Source organism: Numenius arquata, chromosome Z (genome assembly GCF_964106895.1).
Source record: "Numenius arquata chromosome Z, bNumArq3.hap1.1, whole genome shotgun sequence".
Classification (NCBI taxonomy): domain Eukaryota; kingdom Metazoa; phylum Chordata; class Aves; order Charadriiformes; family Scolopacidae; genus Numenius; species Numenius arquata.
Genome location: NC_133616.1, coordinates 80,172,465 through 80,189,700, shown reverse-complemented (window position 1 = coordinate 80,189,700; position 17,236 = coordinate 80,172,465). Strand labels below are relative to the sequence as shown.

Sequence of the window (17,236 nt, the reverse complement as noted above, 5' to 3'; positions counted from 1 at the left end):
ACACAACTCAGTAACTATGTTACTGAGAGAGACCTGGGGGTTCTAATTGACAAGCGGCTGAATATGAGCCGGCAGTGTGCCCAGGTGGCCAAGAAAGCCAACGGCATCCTGGCTTGTATTAGAAATAGCGTGGCTAGCAGAAGTAGGGAGGCGATTGTGCCCCTGTACTCAGTTCTGGTGAGGCCACACCTCGAGTATTGTGTCCAGTTTTGGGCACCTCAATACAAGAGAGATATCGAGGTGCTGGAACGAGCACAGAGGAGGGCAACGACGCTGGTGAAGGGCCTGGAAAACAAATCCTATGAAGAGCGGTTGAAGGAGCTGGGACTGTTTAGTATGAGGAAGAGGAGGCTGAGGGGAGACCTCATCACTCTCTACAACTACTTGAAAGGACACTGTAGAGAGGTTGGTGCTGGTCTCTTCGCACAGGTAATTAATGACAGAACGAGAGGGAATGGCTTCAAGCTCCAGCAGGGTAGGTTTAGACTGAACATTAGGAAAGAATTTTTCACAGAAAGAGTGGTCGGGCATTGGAACAGGCTGCCCAGGGAGGGGGTTGAGTCACCATCCCTGGATGTGTTTAAGAGCCGTTTAGATGTGGTGTTGGGGGATATGATATAGGGAAGAACTTTGTAGTGTAGGGTAGATGGTTGGACTCGATGATCCCAAGGGTCTCTTCCAACCTGGATGATTCTATGATTCTATGATTCTATTCTACGAGAAAGGGAACCATGTTTCACACTGGGTATCGAGACCAGGTTGCTCAAAGCCCCATCCGGCCTGGCCTTGAAGCGGCCCCCTTGGAGCCCCAGGGCCTCTCCCGGGCCATGTAAGGCCTCCACGAAGGGCCCTCTGGGGCCTGGGGAGCAGCATGGGTCCCCGGGGCTCCCCAGCTGCCAGGGGAACTGCAGGGCTCCCCGGGGGCCCCAAGCGGGACTCGATGCGGCCCCTGCGGCTGTCAAGGGTCGGGGGGGGGGGGCTCCGCAGGGGTGCGGGGGTGGGCTCGGCAGAGCAGGTCCTCTACGGGTGTCACCGCGTCCAGCGGCTCTCACCCTCTCCCCAGGCGCCTCGGCTCCCAGTGACCGAACCGCAGTCCCCTTCCCCCGCGGGGCAGGGGGAGGACAGGCCGGGGCGGGCGGCGCGGTGCGGGGGGGGGCCGCCCCAGCCCCGCGGGGCCGCCCCACAGCGCGGCCGCTTTCGCTTTCCCCCGCGCCGCTTTCGCTTTCGCTTTGCCCCCCCTCCCCCCCCGGCGGCAGCGGCGGGTGCGGAGTCCGGCGGCCGCGGGGGACTGTGTGAGGGCAGGCGGGGCGGCCTCAGGGCCGTTCTCGGGGGGGGGGGAACTACCGCTGTTTCTTGCCGGCTCCCTCAGGCCGCGGGTGTCAATGGCGGCGCGGCGGCGGGCCGGGCCGTCCCCAGTCCCGTCCTTGGCCGTGGTGGCGGGGCTGGTGGGGCTGCTGAGCGCGGCTCTGGCTGTCGGCGGGGCCGGCGCGCCCTTCCCCTGGCAAGCGGTGAGGCTCCCCGAGGACGTCGTCCCGCTGCATTACCACCTCCTCATCCATCCCAACCTCACCACCCTGACCTTCGCCGGCACGGCCGCCATCGAGGTTACGGTCAGCCAGCGGACCAGCGCGGTGGTCCTGCACAGCAAGCGCCTGCAGATCGCCAGGGCCACCATCGAGGCTGGCCACGGCCACCCGGTGCAGGAAGCGCAGGTTCTGGAGCACCAGGCCTTGGAGCAGGTGGCATTCCTCACCCCCGAGCCCCTGCGGGCCGGGCACAACTACACCCTCCACATCCAGTACCTGGCAAATCTCTCCGAGTCCTTCCGTGGCTTTTATAAAAGCACCTACAGGACCCAGGAAGGAGAACTCAGGTAACGCTTTTTTGGAGAGCTGGAGACCCTCTGCTGTGGGCTGGGAGAGTTTGGGTTGTTCAGCCTGGAGAAGAGAAGGCTCCAGGGAGACCTTAGAGCCCCTTCCTGTCCCTGAAGGGGCTCCAGGAAAGCTGGGAAGGGACTCTTGATCAGGGAGGGGAGCCATAGGATGAGGGGGAATGGTTTTAAATTGAAAGAGGTGAGATTTAGATGAGATCTCAGGAAAAATTCTTTCCTGTGAGGGTGGTGAGACACTGGCCCAGGTTGCCCAGAGAATCTGTGGCTGCCCCATCCCTGGAGGGGTTCAAGGCCAGGGTGGACGGGGCTTTGAGCAACCTGGGCTGGTGGGAGGTGTCCCTGCCCATGGCAGGGGGGTTGGAACTAGATGGTCTTTAAGGTCCCTTCCAACTCTAACCATTCTATGGTTCTATGATTTTATGATATGCAAAAGCTTTCGGAAGTACCAGAAGTTACTGTGTAATTGTGAAATTGCTCTGTTTTCACACATCACTTTGTGTATGAAGGTGCTTGACCATAACCTTTATTTTTTGCCCCCGCTTAGAGTGCTTGCAGCAACACAGTTTGAGCCGACAGCTGCGCGAATGGCCTTCCCGTGTTTCGATGAACCAGCCTTCAAAGCCAGGTTTTCAATTAAGATCAGGAGGGAACCGAAACACCATGCACTGTCCAATATGCCAATTGTAGGTGGATACTTTTGATTATGCGCTCTTGACTGATGAACTTTGAAACACAAAAGTGAAAGGAGAACAGAATCTCCAGGCAATTGCTGTTACTGGGAATGGTGACCTGAGGATGTTTGGTGAGACACTGGCCCAGGTTGCCCAGAGGGGTGGTAAACACCACATCCGTGGAAACATTCCAGGTCAGGTTGGGTGGGGCTCTGAGCAACCTGATCTAATTGAAGGTGTCCCTGCTTATGGCAGGGGGTGGACTAGACGGCCTTTAAAGATCCCTTCCCACCTAAACTAAACTAAACCAGAATATTCTATTCTATTCTATTCTATTCTATTCTATTCTATTCTATTCTATTCTAGTTTCTGTTCTACATTACCTCAGTTCTTTTATGAGAGTGTGTGGTGCTATTGCTGGTAGTCTTGACACAAATTAAAAAGAAATGAAGAAAGTAATGCATCGTATGGTTTCCTGTTTCTCAGCAGAAGTGTGAGAATGATCAGCACAACATAGTCTCCAAAATCTTTCTGTTACTCACAGAATGCTTTCCATGTTGATCTTAGATTTTAAGATTAATGATGAAATATATGCAAAGAGATACATGATTCCTATGTATTAACTTAATTGTCAGGTAAGCAGGACCTTCTCTGTGAAAAAAAATAATACTTTGGAGTTCAAAAAACTTCTCAGGGTGAAAGTGCCTTACATGTAGTAGCTACAAATGTTGTCTGCAATTATAAATACGCGTGCATATATAGGGTTAACTGCATTTTGTACATTTGATCTTGCTTTGGGTGTAAGAGATTCTTCCTAAGTTCTTCTATTAGTTGCTGGTTTGCAAGGAAACTAACCCTTATAAGAGGGAACAGCACTTCCCACCTCTCACCCAAGTACCTTTCAAAAAGAAAAAAATTTCAAAGCTGGTATAAAAAAAATTCAGTTCTTTTGTAAAGAAGTGGATAAAATACTGAATAAGGTGTGAGTTCCAGTGTTACAGTTCAGTGCGGCTAAACGTGTTGCAGGTCTAAGTTAGTTAGCTGAGGCAATCTGAAACCCAGGGGGGAAATGGATACCTCCAACATGTGACTCATTTTATGCTAAATTAGATACCTGAGGTACCTGTGTCACGATTTGGAGTTCATTTCTCTTGTGTGTAACAGTGGCTGCTGAGATTTATACAGCTGCTGATCAGCTCAGGTTGTGTGAGGTTAATTCCATCAGTGTGCTGGCAGACACTGAGGAAAACTGAGACAGTGAGCGGTGTTTTCATTTTTCCGGTTTTACCAGTGTCGAAGTAACACTTACGAATGAAAATGCTCCAATGTATTTCCATGTATGTTCTCATTCTCTCTGTGGGGAAGGGTGGGCATGGGCATGACTTCTTTCCAGTGTATCTTTGCAATGTAATGTAATCTCCTTAAAATGTAGTACCTTTAAACTGTAATGTAGCATCTATCTTTAAAATGTAGTATCTTTAAACTGAGAAGAAACACAACAGTTCTTGGTGCCAGGGTCCTCGCAAGTAGTGAGCGCACTGGGTGATGCACTGTGCTCTTTTTTTAGGTGAAGTCTGTGAATATAAATCCCTGGCTTGTTGAGGATCATTTTGATACCACTGTCAAGATGAGTACGTACCTCGTGGCCTTTATTGTTTCGGATTTTAAATCCATCAGCAAAATAACCAGTCATGGAGTTCAGGTAACTGTCTCATTTTCTAAGAGCTTTTTTGTATTTAAGTCCGTATGAATACATAACGGTTTGCTTTTTAGTTAAATCATCAGATTTACATGTCTCAATGTTTTACAGGAATAAAAGGAGAGAAAGAAATTGGTTTTGTAATTGGATGATTAGTTTGCATTCTGAACTTTATGAGTTTCACAAGTTTTTGGTAATGGGCTTTTTATATCATTTTATACATTGGTAATGTGGTATCATCTAAGATTATATAATTAAAGGCAAAGGAAATATACTTTTCACAGAGAATCAGCTCTAAAATAAACCTGTGTCGGTTGAACAACTGTAACATGGTAGGGCTGGAAATAGTAGAAGTTTTTGTAGGGGCGTAGTGGTTGTGGTGAGTGAGTTTTAAAACTTGTATTCCTAATTGTGGTAATGTTTTCCTGCAAGTGTTTTGGTAGCGCTTGTATGAGAAGCGTTAGGTGTGTGCTCTAGTATCCCTTTTTATGGTCATTCAAGTAACTGTGATAAAGAACATGTTCCGTAAGCTTGCGGTGCTGGGCTTGACATGCTGCCTGCTCGTCCCCTGTAGATTTCTGTGTACACGGTGCCAGACAAGATCGACCAAGCTGAGTATGCGTTGGATGCAGCAGTGAAACTTTTAGACTTCTATGAGGATTACTTCAGCATTCCATATCCTTTACCTAAACAAGGTAAGTGTTAAATAATTTAGTGAGAGAACATTATTAAGCACACAGAGAGTAAAATACCACAAAATTGGTAATTTAGAGTATTAAGATGGGGCCCGGTTTGGCTCACAGGCTTCTAAAGCGGCTGCTTCACAGAACTTGAAGACAGATTGAAAAGCTCCACCGGGAACTGAAGATCCTTGTCTTCTGTGTAGAGCTTTGTTTTAAAGTATGTTTTTGCGATTACATTTGAAAGAGCCCTTGGAAATATGTGTGATACATGTGCCTGTGTGGACAGGAGTAGTCATGAAGTGGGATGAGTGAGTAAGCGATTTCTTTATTGAGTACAATCGTACTAGTAGTATTTTAATGTTTTTTCTAGATTTAGCAGCTCTTCCTGATTTTCAGTCTGGTGCTATGGAAAACTGGGGACTGACCACATACCGGGAATCTGCATTGTTGTATGACCCTGAAAAGTCCTCGGCGCCTTCTAAACTTTGGATTACTATGGTAATAGCGCATGAGCTGGCTCATCAGGTGAGATTTGTGGAAGAATGAGGGGTTCAAAAGGGCCTGCGGAGGGGTCAGGATTGATGGATCCTGCGTGGGTAGTGGGTTCGTGGAGCTGTAAGCTGAAAATAGAAGCTTTGGCTTGAGGGTGCTCCTCTGTGGATCAGGAGGACTGTTTCTGGTGATGAAGTTATAGAATCATAGAATCATAGAATTGTCTAGGTTGGAAGGGACCGTTAAGATCATCTAGTCCAACCATCAACCTATCTCTGATAAAAGCCATCACTAAACCATGTCTCTAAAGTCCCAGCAGACTGCGTGGACGTCCAGGGCTGGACATAAAATCATCTTCAGTCTAGCAGCTCCAGATTTGTGGGGTCTTCACACCATTGGCAGCCCTTGAAATTAATTGCAGGCTGCCAAAATAGGAACATGGAAGTTTGGAAAGGTTCAGTGTTTCATACGTGGCTCTCCTGCCAAATGTGGTTTCTGTGCAAGGTTTCTTGTCAGTAGAACATCAGTGGAAGCCCATGTTTTAGTGTATTACCATTAAAATGAGAACACAGTGGGAAGAGGCCAGAGCAAGCTGTATCACTAAAAAAAAGGTACCATAGCAGTGAATAACATACTATAAATGCAGCTTCATACAGGTCAGCGGCAACCTTTGCGATAAATTGTGCATTTAATTTCAGAAGCTCTTTCTTTTTTTTCCCCGCAGTGGTTTGGCAACCTTGTTACCATGGAGTGGTGGAATGACCTGTGGTTAAATGAAGGGTTTGCAAAATTTATGGAGTTTGTGTCAGTCAGCGTTACCCATCCAGAACTGAGAGTTGTAAGCAGCTGTTAATGTATTTTTGTTTTATAACTGCCTTCTAAATCCACTAATTAGTAAGGATAAAGATCAAGCGGATTTGTGCTTGTGAACCGCTTTTACATTTCTGTTTGATAAGATTATGTGATGTTGACTGGGAAGGATAGGAACGTTGATTTAACTATATGTAAATATTTTCAGGAACTGATGATGGAAGTTAATGATTGCAGTGAAAGTGTATTCTTTTTTTAATGACATTTAGACTTCCAAAAATGTAAAGAAATTAATTTTTCTTATTTCATCAAATAGGGTCAGTCTTGAAAATACTAAAATCCTTCCACTAGCTTTAGCAGAGGCCCAATACGTGAAATTTTGTAGCAAAGTGAGATGGACAATGCATTTGGGCAGAATTTTCACATAGCGTCACAGTGGCATGATAATAGGATAATAGGAAAATTCACCTTTTTTTTTTTTTAAATTTGTTTTATTGTTTCTGGACACTCTGTCCTCAAACTGTTGGAATGTGTAGGTGTCTTTTTGGAGGTATTTTTAAATCTCACTAGCTCGATTATTTAAGTTAGTTTAAAACACTAGAAGTCATTTGACTGACTGTATTACTGTTTTGAGTTTTTTTATCCTCTGGAACAAAAAGAAAGATAAGTGGGGTTTTTTTGTGACTCAAATGGTCACATGGAATGGACTAAAAAGAGAACAAATAGGGATTCAGTAGTCGCTGAGCAAAATTCAGTAGTAATATTTGGTTTTGCCTCCTATTAGGAAGACTTCTTCTTACGGAGATGTTTTGATGCCATGGCAGTGGATGCATTGAATTCCTCACATCCTATATCTACTCCTGTGGAAGATCCAGCTCAAATTTTAGAAATGTTTGATAATGTTTCTTATGAGAAGGTAAAATACATAACTGCTGTTGCTTTCAGTTTTACTGATGTACTATACAGTTGTATTTTACTGCTTTTACCTCTACGTATACGATGTCTCTGAGACACAGTGTCAATGGTTTTATTATTTGAATAATTCCTTGTCCAAAACACCTGGGTGGATTCAAATGGCAGTTGCTTTTTCCATTTCTAAAATGAGAAGCCTTACTTCTTTTATCTGTTCTGCAACAATTTAGTCTTAAACCGTTTTTTTAGGTTCTTAATGCAAAGAGCTTTTTTTCACTGGAGCATTACATGGTGCTGGCTTGTATAGTAATTAAAAAAATAATAAAATACCTTACTCGATCAGTGACATTTTTAAGAGTAATAATCACAAAAAAACAAAGTACTGTTTCAATATCCATAAAACCCAATTGTTTTTTTAATCAGAGAGACATAGAAGAGTGAACTGCTGTGCAAATTAGTGGTACACTGAAATTTTTCTGAAACAAGCACCTTGCCAGCTAAGGGGTAGTTTTGTGAACACTTAGTCACTATTTTTTTTCAGGGATCTTGTATATTGAATATGCTGAGGGACTATCTGACTGCTGATGTGTTTAAAGCTGGACTTGTCCAGTACCTGCAGAAATACAGCTATCAGAATACAAAAAATGAAGATTTGTGGAACAGCATGACAAATGTGAGTATGCCTTATTCTCTTTTTCTTTTTTCATATTTCATAAGTTCTCATGAGTGTTTTGTCTCTTTAATATAACACTGAGGACTGTGACCAGTACTTATGACTGTGACATCAAAGTGAGATGGCCAAAGACTTTTTTTTTTTTTCATCCTTTTTAGATTTGCCCTACAGTAGGTAATGATAAAAATGAACTACAAGGGGATGGTTTTTGCAGAAGCAGCCAACAGTCATCTTCAAGCGCAGTAAGCATCTGGTTTTCTACCTATCAGTATTTAGGAGTTTGACATGTGTCTGTGCCCTCTCACACTGCTGTTCAGTACTGTTGCATTGATTCATGCACCTTCCAAAATCATTCTCCACCACTTGAGTATCGTTCTAGGGAGAGTATAAAGTTTGTTCAGTTCCATTGAAAATCTGTTTTCTCTGAGATTGGAGAGAGATCCTACTCCTGCACCCAGGGCTGACTCAAAACCAGCAGTACTTAAAGAAATGTCATTAACTATAGGAAAATGTCCACAAAAAAAAAAAAAAACAACAAACAGCTGGAGATGTCATGATATCCAGTCTAAACATAGCTATGTAGAGCTTACAAATACTGAGGAGCTTTTAGAGTTCTTACGTACCCATTTCTGTTTTACTGTCAGTGTACTCCCATCTTCCTCCTCTTCTTATGTGTTGTCTTTTTCCTGCACTGAAAAAACAGCACTGGACTAAAGGAGAGATTCTTGACGTGAGGGCAATGATGGACACCTGGACACTGCAAACAGGTTTTCCCCTGGTGACTGTCACAGTGAGAGGGAAGAATGTCCACCTGCAGCAGGAGCGCTACCTGAAGGGAGTAGATGCTCCCTCATCCACAGGGTAAACAAAATGGGGAAATCTTGGCACGCAAACCAAAATACTCTCATATGGCAATCAGTGAGGTACAGCAAGAGCTTCTACTTTCGTTTCTTCAGGGCTACGAAGATGATTAGGAGACTAGAATATCTCTGTTATGAGGAAAGGCTGAGGGACTTGGGTCTGTTTAGCCTAGAGAAGAGGAGACTGAGGGAGGGTCTTATCAGTGCTTAGAAATCCTTAAAAGGTGGGTGTCAGGAGGATGGGGCCAGTCTTTTTTCAATGGTGCCCAGTGACAGGACAAGAGGTAACGGGCACAAACTTGAACATACGAAATTCCATCTAAACATGAGGAGGAACTTCACTTTGAGGGTGGTAGGGCCCTGGAAGAGGCTGCCCAGAGAGGTGGTGGAGTCTCTGTCTCTGGAGACGTTCAAAACCCGCCTGGACAAGTTCCTGTGCAACCTGCTCTAGAAGGACCTGCTTTGGCAGGGGGGTTGGACTAGATGATATCCAGAGGTCCCTTCCAACTCCATATCATTCTGTGATTCTTGAGGAACTGAGCTGTTTGGCTGCAAGTCTTTCCCAGTATAGCTCAGGGTCAATGGCTGTCCTTGGACCCTGGGCGCCTGGCCAAGGTGCCAGGAGCTGCAGTGTCAGGAGATGGGCCAGCTGGAAAGTTCATATTGTTGTGGCTTCAGTGTCAGTCATCCCGCAAACCAAAGGAAATAAAAGCTGGGAAGATGCCTCTGGCTTGGCACTGAAGTTGGGGGTCTGAGCGCAGCACGGTGCTGTTACTGTGCAGGCAAAGGTGTCACTCAGTGGTTGGACTGGGACAAACTGGAGAGACTTTTGTAAAGTTCTTCCATTAAACAAAGGACTTCTGTTTTGCAATAGGTACTTGTGGCAAATTCCACTAACCTACATTACCAGTAAATCCGACACTGTTCAGAGATTTCTGATGACAACTAAAGCAGGTAATTTCTTGGACTAAACAGGTGATTAGTTCATTCAAAGTTTGTTTGCAAGCCTTTTAGTTTTGCATGTTTTGTTTTCAGAATGGGGAATTGGAACTACTGGTACCAGAGAAGCAAATTTTTGTCAGCTCAATAATATTGCTATATCCATCTCTTAATATATTTAGAAACCATGTTACTGAGTTCTTTAAATCACTGAAATTAAAGTAATAGTACTGTTGGGTTTAATACGAGGATGTGTTTGAATTGCCAAGAAAAAAAGGAGTTACGTTTTTGTTTCCAGATGTCATTATCCTTCCGGAAGAGGTGGAGTGGATTAAATTCAATGTGGACATGAATGGGTATTACATTGTGCACTATGAAGATGATGGATGGGATCGTCTGATTAACCTTTTGAGAGAGAACCACACAGCGATTAGCAGCAATGACAGAGCAAGTCTCATCAACAATGTATTCCAGCTCGTGAGGTATGGCCTTCTGACCAAGTCTGAGAAAAATAAAAACTCTGTATTTATGAGTATGTACCACTGAGGAAGGAAGTGTTGATAATGTATGTAGTATTCATTAAATCTGTTACACAGCATATTTTTTCGTTGCTTACAGTGGTGTAAAACCAGGATTTCTCTTGGTTGCAGTGGATTTATCTAAGCCTATTTAGTGAAACATGTCACGTTCAATAAAAATATGCTAATGGAAGGACGCTGGTGTGAAGCTATGGACTGGGATAATGTATTTGCACCTGGAAAGATACTGGTGCCATTTGTCAGTTAGAAGCAAGGCTATTGCAGTCATGGAGATGTTACGTGATTACGATCAGGGTTAGTCTTAGTTCTGTGGATGCATTAGGAAAAGCTGTGTCTTAGAGGCGCGTTGCCAACACGTGTGCGTAGCCTGGCACGGAGAAGTAGAGAACCAGCAGAAGTAACTCCTGGTCCGAGTGTACGGTGTTCCAGAAAGAGGGCACTGCAGGGAGCTGGGAAAGAACTAAGATGGTATGAATTTGAGGGGGCAGCTCAAGGGGACGTCAGCAGGGCTTGTCACGATTTTCATTTGGACAGCAGAGGAAAGGTCCTTCTGGATTGAAAAGAGGAGAGTGAAGAAAGATTTTCAGTATGTTCAACAAGCTCAGAGAGGAAGGGAGGAAGGGACAATTAGAGATGCAAATTGAGGTAAGCAGGGTTCGTTTTATGATGGGTGGCTAGAACATAACTTTTATTTTGAGGCAGAGGAGGCAAGTGAATAAGGACAAAATGAGAATGTATGCAGGGAGCTGACGTGGAAAGGAAGCAGAAATAAGGATGCGCAGTAGGATGAGCAAATGAGCAGGGAGAGTGAGAAAAGACCTTGTGTTTTCTCTATTTGCTCTTGGAAGAAATCATTGAGATGGATCCTGACAGGGATAGGAGAGAGTTTGCCAAGTCAGGTGAAGACAGGGAAGGAGCAGCTGGAACTGTGGCCTTGAGGTTTACTGCAGGCTAAATATCTACATGTCGAGCTGGAAAGGTGTTGCTGAGGAAATTATCTGAGGGATGGGATTCCTTCTGTATGTGCGCGGTTTGCAGAGCAAAAGCAATAGTGGGAGAGAGCATGAGGCAGAGGCTGCACTGGGGTAACCTTGGCATGTGAGAGATGGGGGGAAGAAGTCGATCTTTCTAAATCATCCTCTTACAGTCCATTTCTTAGTTCAAAGTTTAAATATTATGTTTCATAGCTGTGGTAGCTGCTGAGGGACATGTCACTTCAAAAAGCAAAGTTAAAAAGGATTTGAAAATACCCTTCACGCTTTCCTACTTGTATAGTTTTCTGAAAAACATTTGTCTTGGATTTTGCTTTTAAGTTTTAATTACAATTTGTTTTATCCCCTGTCTTCTACTTCCTTAGCATAAACAAATTGTCGATTTCCAAAGCTTTTGATTTAACTTTGTACCTGAAACATGAAAAGCAAATCATGCCCGTACTCGGAGGTATGAGTGAGCTGATTCCTATATACAGGCTCATGGAGAGGAGGGATATGAAAGTTACAGAAAAAAGGCTAAAGGTAACATTTGAAGTATCTAGAATGTTCTAACTCTGCCTGTACCCTGTAAATCACACTTTAAAATATATCTTTATTGTTTCCTTATTTTAGGAATATATTATCAGTCTTTTTAAAGACCTGATTGACGCGCAGTCTTGGAGTGATGAAGGCTCAGTGTCTGAGAGATTTCTCAGGGACTCGCTCCTGCTGTTCGCCTGCGTGCACCGGTACCAGCCCTGTGTGGACAAAGCCACAGAATATTTTACAGAGTGGCAGAAATCTAACGGCACCTTGAGGTCTGTTCTGTAACTATTACTACTTCTTCCTGATATTCTGTTTAATTGCACCAGAGTTAATTTACAAAAAGAGTTAAAATTAAGTCCTTTCCGTACGCCGAAATTGAACCTTCGTAGTTTTGTATCTTACACTTTAGCTTCCCAGTGCCTTCACAGTTTGGTGCGAAATATGTGCCCAAGCTAGCACATACATCACAGGGAACTCCACAACTTTGGTTGCTAAAGATGTTCTGAAAAGTGAAAATAACATGTATTCCCTCATTTAGATGTCTGAAGATTGGCCTATACCAACTGTAAAAGCAGGTATCTACTGTTCATGAACTTCAACTGATTTTTATTTCTCATCGTGATGTAAGAACTCCCTAAAACACTTTCCAAAATAACTCTTGAGAGGTTGTTCTGTCCCAAAGAGGACCATATCAGTATCTGACTGCGCATAGCCATGAAAGGAATATACAAAAATAAAGAAAAAAAAAAAAAAGGAATGATGAGTCCAGAATTTCTGAAAGTCATTTCCAAGGCAGGAACAATACTGAGATACAGCCTGATATATTAACTGTTTCCCAGCCGCAGGGACCACTTTCTGTATCCCCGAGGGATCAGTATTTTTTAATCAAGTTGTCTGCTGTACTAATTGACGTGTGGTGGTGACATGGTTGTGCTTCTACCTGTATTCCTAAGCGCAACGTGGAGAATAACTCAGTATTTAACTTGTAGATTGCCAGCAGATGTGAAGACAGCAGTGTATACTGTCGGGGCACAAACATCTGAAGGCTGGGATTTCCTCCTCAGTAAATACAGGCTGCCCTCCTTCAGCGTTGAGAGAGACAACATCGAGTTAGCTCTCAGCTTCAGCAGAAGTAAGGACAAGCTTCAGTGGTAAGTAGTCACAGAGGAACAGAAATGTGTTTGGGGAAAATTTACGAACGTTGAAACAGGAAATAGAATTATTCAGGGTCTTGTTCCATAGCTTTGTAATTCCATGATGTATAAAATGTTTCACAGAGTTTGTATGGTCGGAGGAAGTGCCTGCCCCTTTTCATTTCTGTGGTGTGGTGTCAGGAGTCAATGTGCTCAGAATTTGCAGAGCAAATTAGGACAAAATACGAGATACCTTATCTTTGCTTGACAGACGCTTCTTTATTTACCTAACTACTGACTTTGATTACAGGTACACGTGCTGTACATTTCTTACAAAAATGTGAGGTATCCTGCTTTTCAGTGAGCTGAGCACCACTGAGGTTTTCAGGTGTTAGCTTCAAACCACGCGTTCTGTGATTTCTGCCATTTGATGGGGTTGACAGCATGGGACACTGATTTAGCTGTGTTCAGATATCACTGGAGATGTACTTTAACTATTCCGTGACGTTATTATTTATTCTTTGTGTTGCATTGCTGTTCGGTCACGTTAGTCCTGAGCATTACTTGCTGATCTGAATTTTCCACTGACACTTAGTGTAGAACAAATAAATACCTTTCTTACAGGGGGAGGAGTGAAGGCCATATTAATTTGGAAATTTTGAGTAGGAGCAAAATGTAGCCTTGTTTTTATGCTTTATATTTAGAATACAGGTCTGCCAGGTAACTGTAATTGTGAAAATACCAGAAACGGGAAAGATGGATGTGGCCGAGGAGTATGCTGTGAAAAGTTGGAAGTGACTCAGCAGAAATGATATGTCAGGACCTTTAGAAATGGAAACTCTCAACCAAATACTAAGTACCAAATTAGAAATTTGTCAGCTTTATCTACTGGTCTGAACAACTTCCATTTTTGTTATTAATTCTTAGGTTAATGGATCAAGGTCTGCGTGGTGACGTCATAAGAACTCAGGATCTTCCATTTATTATTGTATATATTTCCAAAAACCCATCTGGCTATCATCTAGCTTGGACATTTTTAAAAGAAAATTGGGAGAAGTTTGTAGAAAAGTAAGGAACAGAAGTTGTTTTACTGCTCTCTCTATCCAATTATACTTTAAAACTCTACTGTCTACAAAAGTAGACATTTTCTGAGTATTGGTGATTCTTTTTGCCAGATTTGACCTCGGTTCGAATTCCATAGCGACCATTGTCACTGGAGTCACAAGTCGGTACTCCACAAGTTCACAGCTTGCACAGGTGAGCCATTAGCATGTGTAGTATAACTGAAATATACTAGAGCAACTGCCTTCCTTGTGTTTTTTTCCTATCTTTCTTGCACTTGGTACAAGTATTTGCGTCTTGTATCACACTCATCAAGGTAAATAATCAGCAAATGATGTATTTAATTTACACAATATGTACAGCCACTGTATCTTTTGAAAGTCTACCATTAACACCGGCTCAAGTCTGAGGTTCTATTAAGTTTCCACAATGAGCCTTGTGGTCAGGAGTGTCTCCTTAAAAAAAAAAAAAGAAAAAAGAAAAAAAAGGAAAAAAAAAGTGAGGAAGGCAGCTGCCAAAACTTGCAGCAGCAGCCGCAGGGAATGGAGTGAATCCAGGGAGCAGAAGCGGCCTCCAGATTTCCAGTGGTGGCATTCCCAAGTGCTTTAAGGATGAGCCGAGTGACTTCCCCAGGGGGAAAACTGAGAGGCTTTTTTTTTTAGAAAAAATGAAAGGAGGTGCAGACTTCCCCATGTAGGGAGAACTTCTGAAAGTGTTTTACCATCAACACTGACACTTCTGCTGCCCCTCCAAATGGGCTGGAACAGCTTGCAGGCAAACATAGGTGACTGTCACTGAGGCACTCTGAAAACACCCGCAAGGTCTCCTTTCTGTCCCACTGCTGTTGCCTGTATCAGCAGAAACACCCAGCTCTGCTTGGGGGAAGGGTGCCTTCTGAAGCAGAGCAGTCACTGGCCAGAGCCGGGGATGCTCAGTCTCCCCGGTGGCGTCCCCGCTGAAACACTGTGGCTGCATCAGCCCCAAGGGTTTGTTGAATGGGGGATCCATCTGGTTCCTGCTCACAAGACATGACGACTCCTTCAACTGCCATTTTTTATGGTCTAATTTGAAATCATAGAATCACAGAATGGTTTGGGTTGGAAGGGACCTTAAAGACCATCTAGTTCCACCCCCCAGGGACACCTCCCACTAGACCAGGTTGCTCAAAGCCCCGTCCACCCTGGCCTTGAACACTTCCATGGATGGGGCATCCACGGATTCTCTGGGCAACCTGTTCCAGTGTCTCACCACCCTCACAGGAAAGAATTTCTTCCTGAGATCTAATCAAAATCTCCCTTCTTTCAGTTTAAAACCATTCCCCCTTGTCCTATCCTTCCACTCCCTGATCAAGAGTCCCTTCCCAGCTTTCCTGGAGCCCCTTCAGGGACAGGAAGGGGCTCTAAGGTCTTCCTGGAGCCTTGTCTTCTCCAGGCTGAACGACCCCAGTTCTCTGAGCCTGTCAGTCTTCCTCAGCTTGCGAGGTTGAGCCAGTATGAAACCTTCTTAAATAATTGTTCTTGGGGTGGAGGGTGGGGGAGAAGATGAGTGGAGGACCCAAGGCCAGGTTCGCAAGTTTCTTCCTGGTCTTCTTGTGCTGCCTCTTCATCAACCATTCTTCCACATTTTTGTCAACAGGTGAAAGAATTCTTCAGTTCTCTGGATGAACAAAGCGCACGGCTTCGCTGTGTCCAGCAAGCTATTGAAACCATTGAGGACAATATACAGTGGATGGATAGAAATTTGGAGAAAGTCAAAACATGGTTGCAAAACAACCATCTGTAAATTAAGACATCTTGTTTATTTTTGTCAGCCATGAAAAGCTGTGAAAAAGGAGGGCTGGAGGGACAGCTGAATTGTATAAATTCGTTTGTCTGGGAGGCGCTGTAAGGCAGCCAAACACTGCTGCTCAGGATTTGTCCATCTCGTGGCTGTGGTTTGCTGGGAACAGACCTGGACCATTCACTGATCCCTCATCAGGCGACACTTCTGAGAGAAAAGGGATGCCACAGAGTGAACTAAAGTGTATGGGGCGGGTGGGAGGGGTGACTACTAGAAATGTGAAATACTTTGCTTCTGAAAAAGCAGAAGGTACTGGGAGATGAACAACTTGGAGAAACTTTTCCACCTGCATGTGCTGACCCTTTGATGTCTTCCCTACAAAGGTGCAACGAGCAGCAGCATTCAACACTGAACTGCACCAACACTCAGGAGAGAAGCCATCACCGCACGTGTCTTTTTCCTTGGGATTTACGTTTCCAGGAGAGAGATTTTTACCAACATGTACCTTAGATCAAGCATCTCCTAATTAAAAAAGAACAAGTACCGACTGTGATTAAAATTGCATCTTTCAAAGTAAAATTGGCAAGGACCACCTATGCAAGTGGGGGCAACACTGAGGTCCCCATAACGCCACCCTCTCCCTGCAGCTCTGCCCAACTCCTGATGATGATGTGATGGGGATACTTTGCCTGCACTGAAAATATTCTTGTGCTTTTAGGTAACTTTTAGGAAACGAGTACCTACATTTTGTGTGGAAAAAAAAAAAAAAAGTTGATGAATTATACTTTAGATGGTTAACCATCACTCTGTGTTAAAAGGAATTTTTGCTTTTCATCATCCCTTTTTCACCTAATTGAAATGCAGCTGTTGTCACCTGTACTCACCAACATTTAAAAGGACAGACAGGCATTATGGTCTTTATATCTTACTTGTAGGGTAATGACAAGAATTGAAAGCTAATTGCTCTAAAGAGAGAAATTATTAATAATGTGCTCAGAAGGGACAGTTACTCAAGAAAGCAAAGCTGCAATCTTGGAGGTGGGAGGTTTTGTTCGTGGAGGGTTGTTTTTTTTAACAGTCAGTTGTGAATGGCCTCTGTTTACCTGCAGAACACTTCTATTTCTCTACTAAACTTAAAGTAATCATGTCCAAGTAATTACCACATGTGCTTAAATGCACTTGATTTCTTTGCTCTTACAACCGTGCCCTTGCCATGATGTGATAATTCAGTAAGTGTTTATTCCCTCTGACCTGTCTCAGCTTCCTCACCAATAAGCTGAAGCAACCAGAAACTTTTAACAAAGACTTGGGGGGAAAACCCTCATAATCTGGAACTAATCATAAGCTTTTTACTTGCTTGCTCTTCTCTCAGCTAGAAATTATGCCTGCCCGAGCAGTTGAAACCTGTGTCGTCAAGAGTTCAGAAAGGTGCTGAGTTCTGCTGTTGAGGGCAAAAAGCTCTGTCACGATGTTGAAGAAAATACCTTTTCCTTTCACTCGCCACATCTTGTACCTCTGAACTTGTTAAAGGAAACAGGGATTCTAAGTAGGCATTGTGTGTGCATTTTCTGCTATT

The 17,236-nt window shown here is 43.9% G+C and overlaps 1 protein-coding gene across 1 annotated transcript; it reads left to right on the top strand.

Moving 5' to 3' along the window:
* Positions 1-1,382: 1,382 nt before the first annotated feature.
* Positions 1,383-16,415, top strand: LOC141476902 (endoplasmic reticulum aminopeptidase 1-like). The gene is made up of 18 exons (XM_074165809.1): positions 1,383-1,873; positions 2,436-2,574; positions 4,130-4,264; positions 4,836-4,956; positions 5,315-5,469; positions 6,161-6,274; positions 7,031-7,162; positions 7,700-7,831; positions 7,990-8,073; positions 8,535-8,692; positions 9,566-9,645; positions 9,929-10,112; positions 11,527-11,683; positions 11,774-11,958; positions 12,676-12,837; positions 13,747-13,887; positions 13,995-14,076; positions 15,517-16,415. The coding sequence occupies exons 1-18, from the start codon at positions 1,383-1,385 to the stop codon at positions 15,661-15,663; spliced, it is 2,799 nt and encodes a 932-aa protein (XP_074021910.1). The 3' UTR covers positions 15,664-16,415.
* Positions 16,416-17,236: the final 821 nt, after the last annotated feature.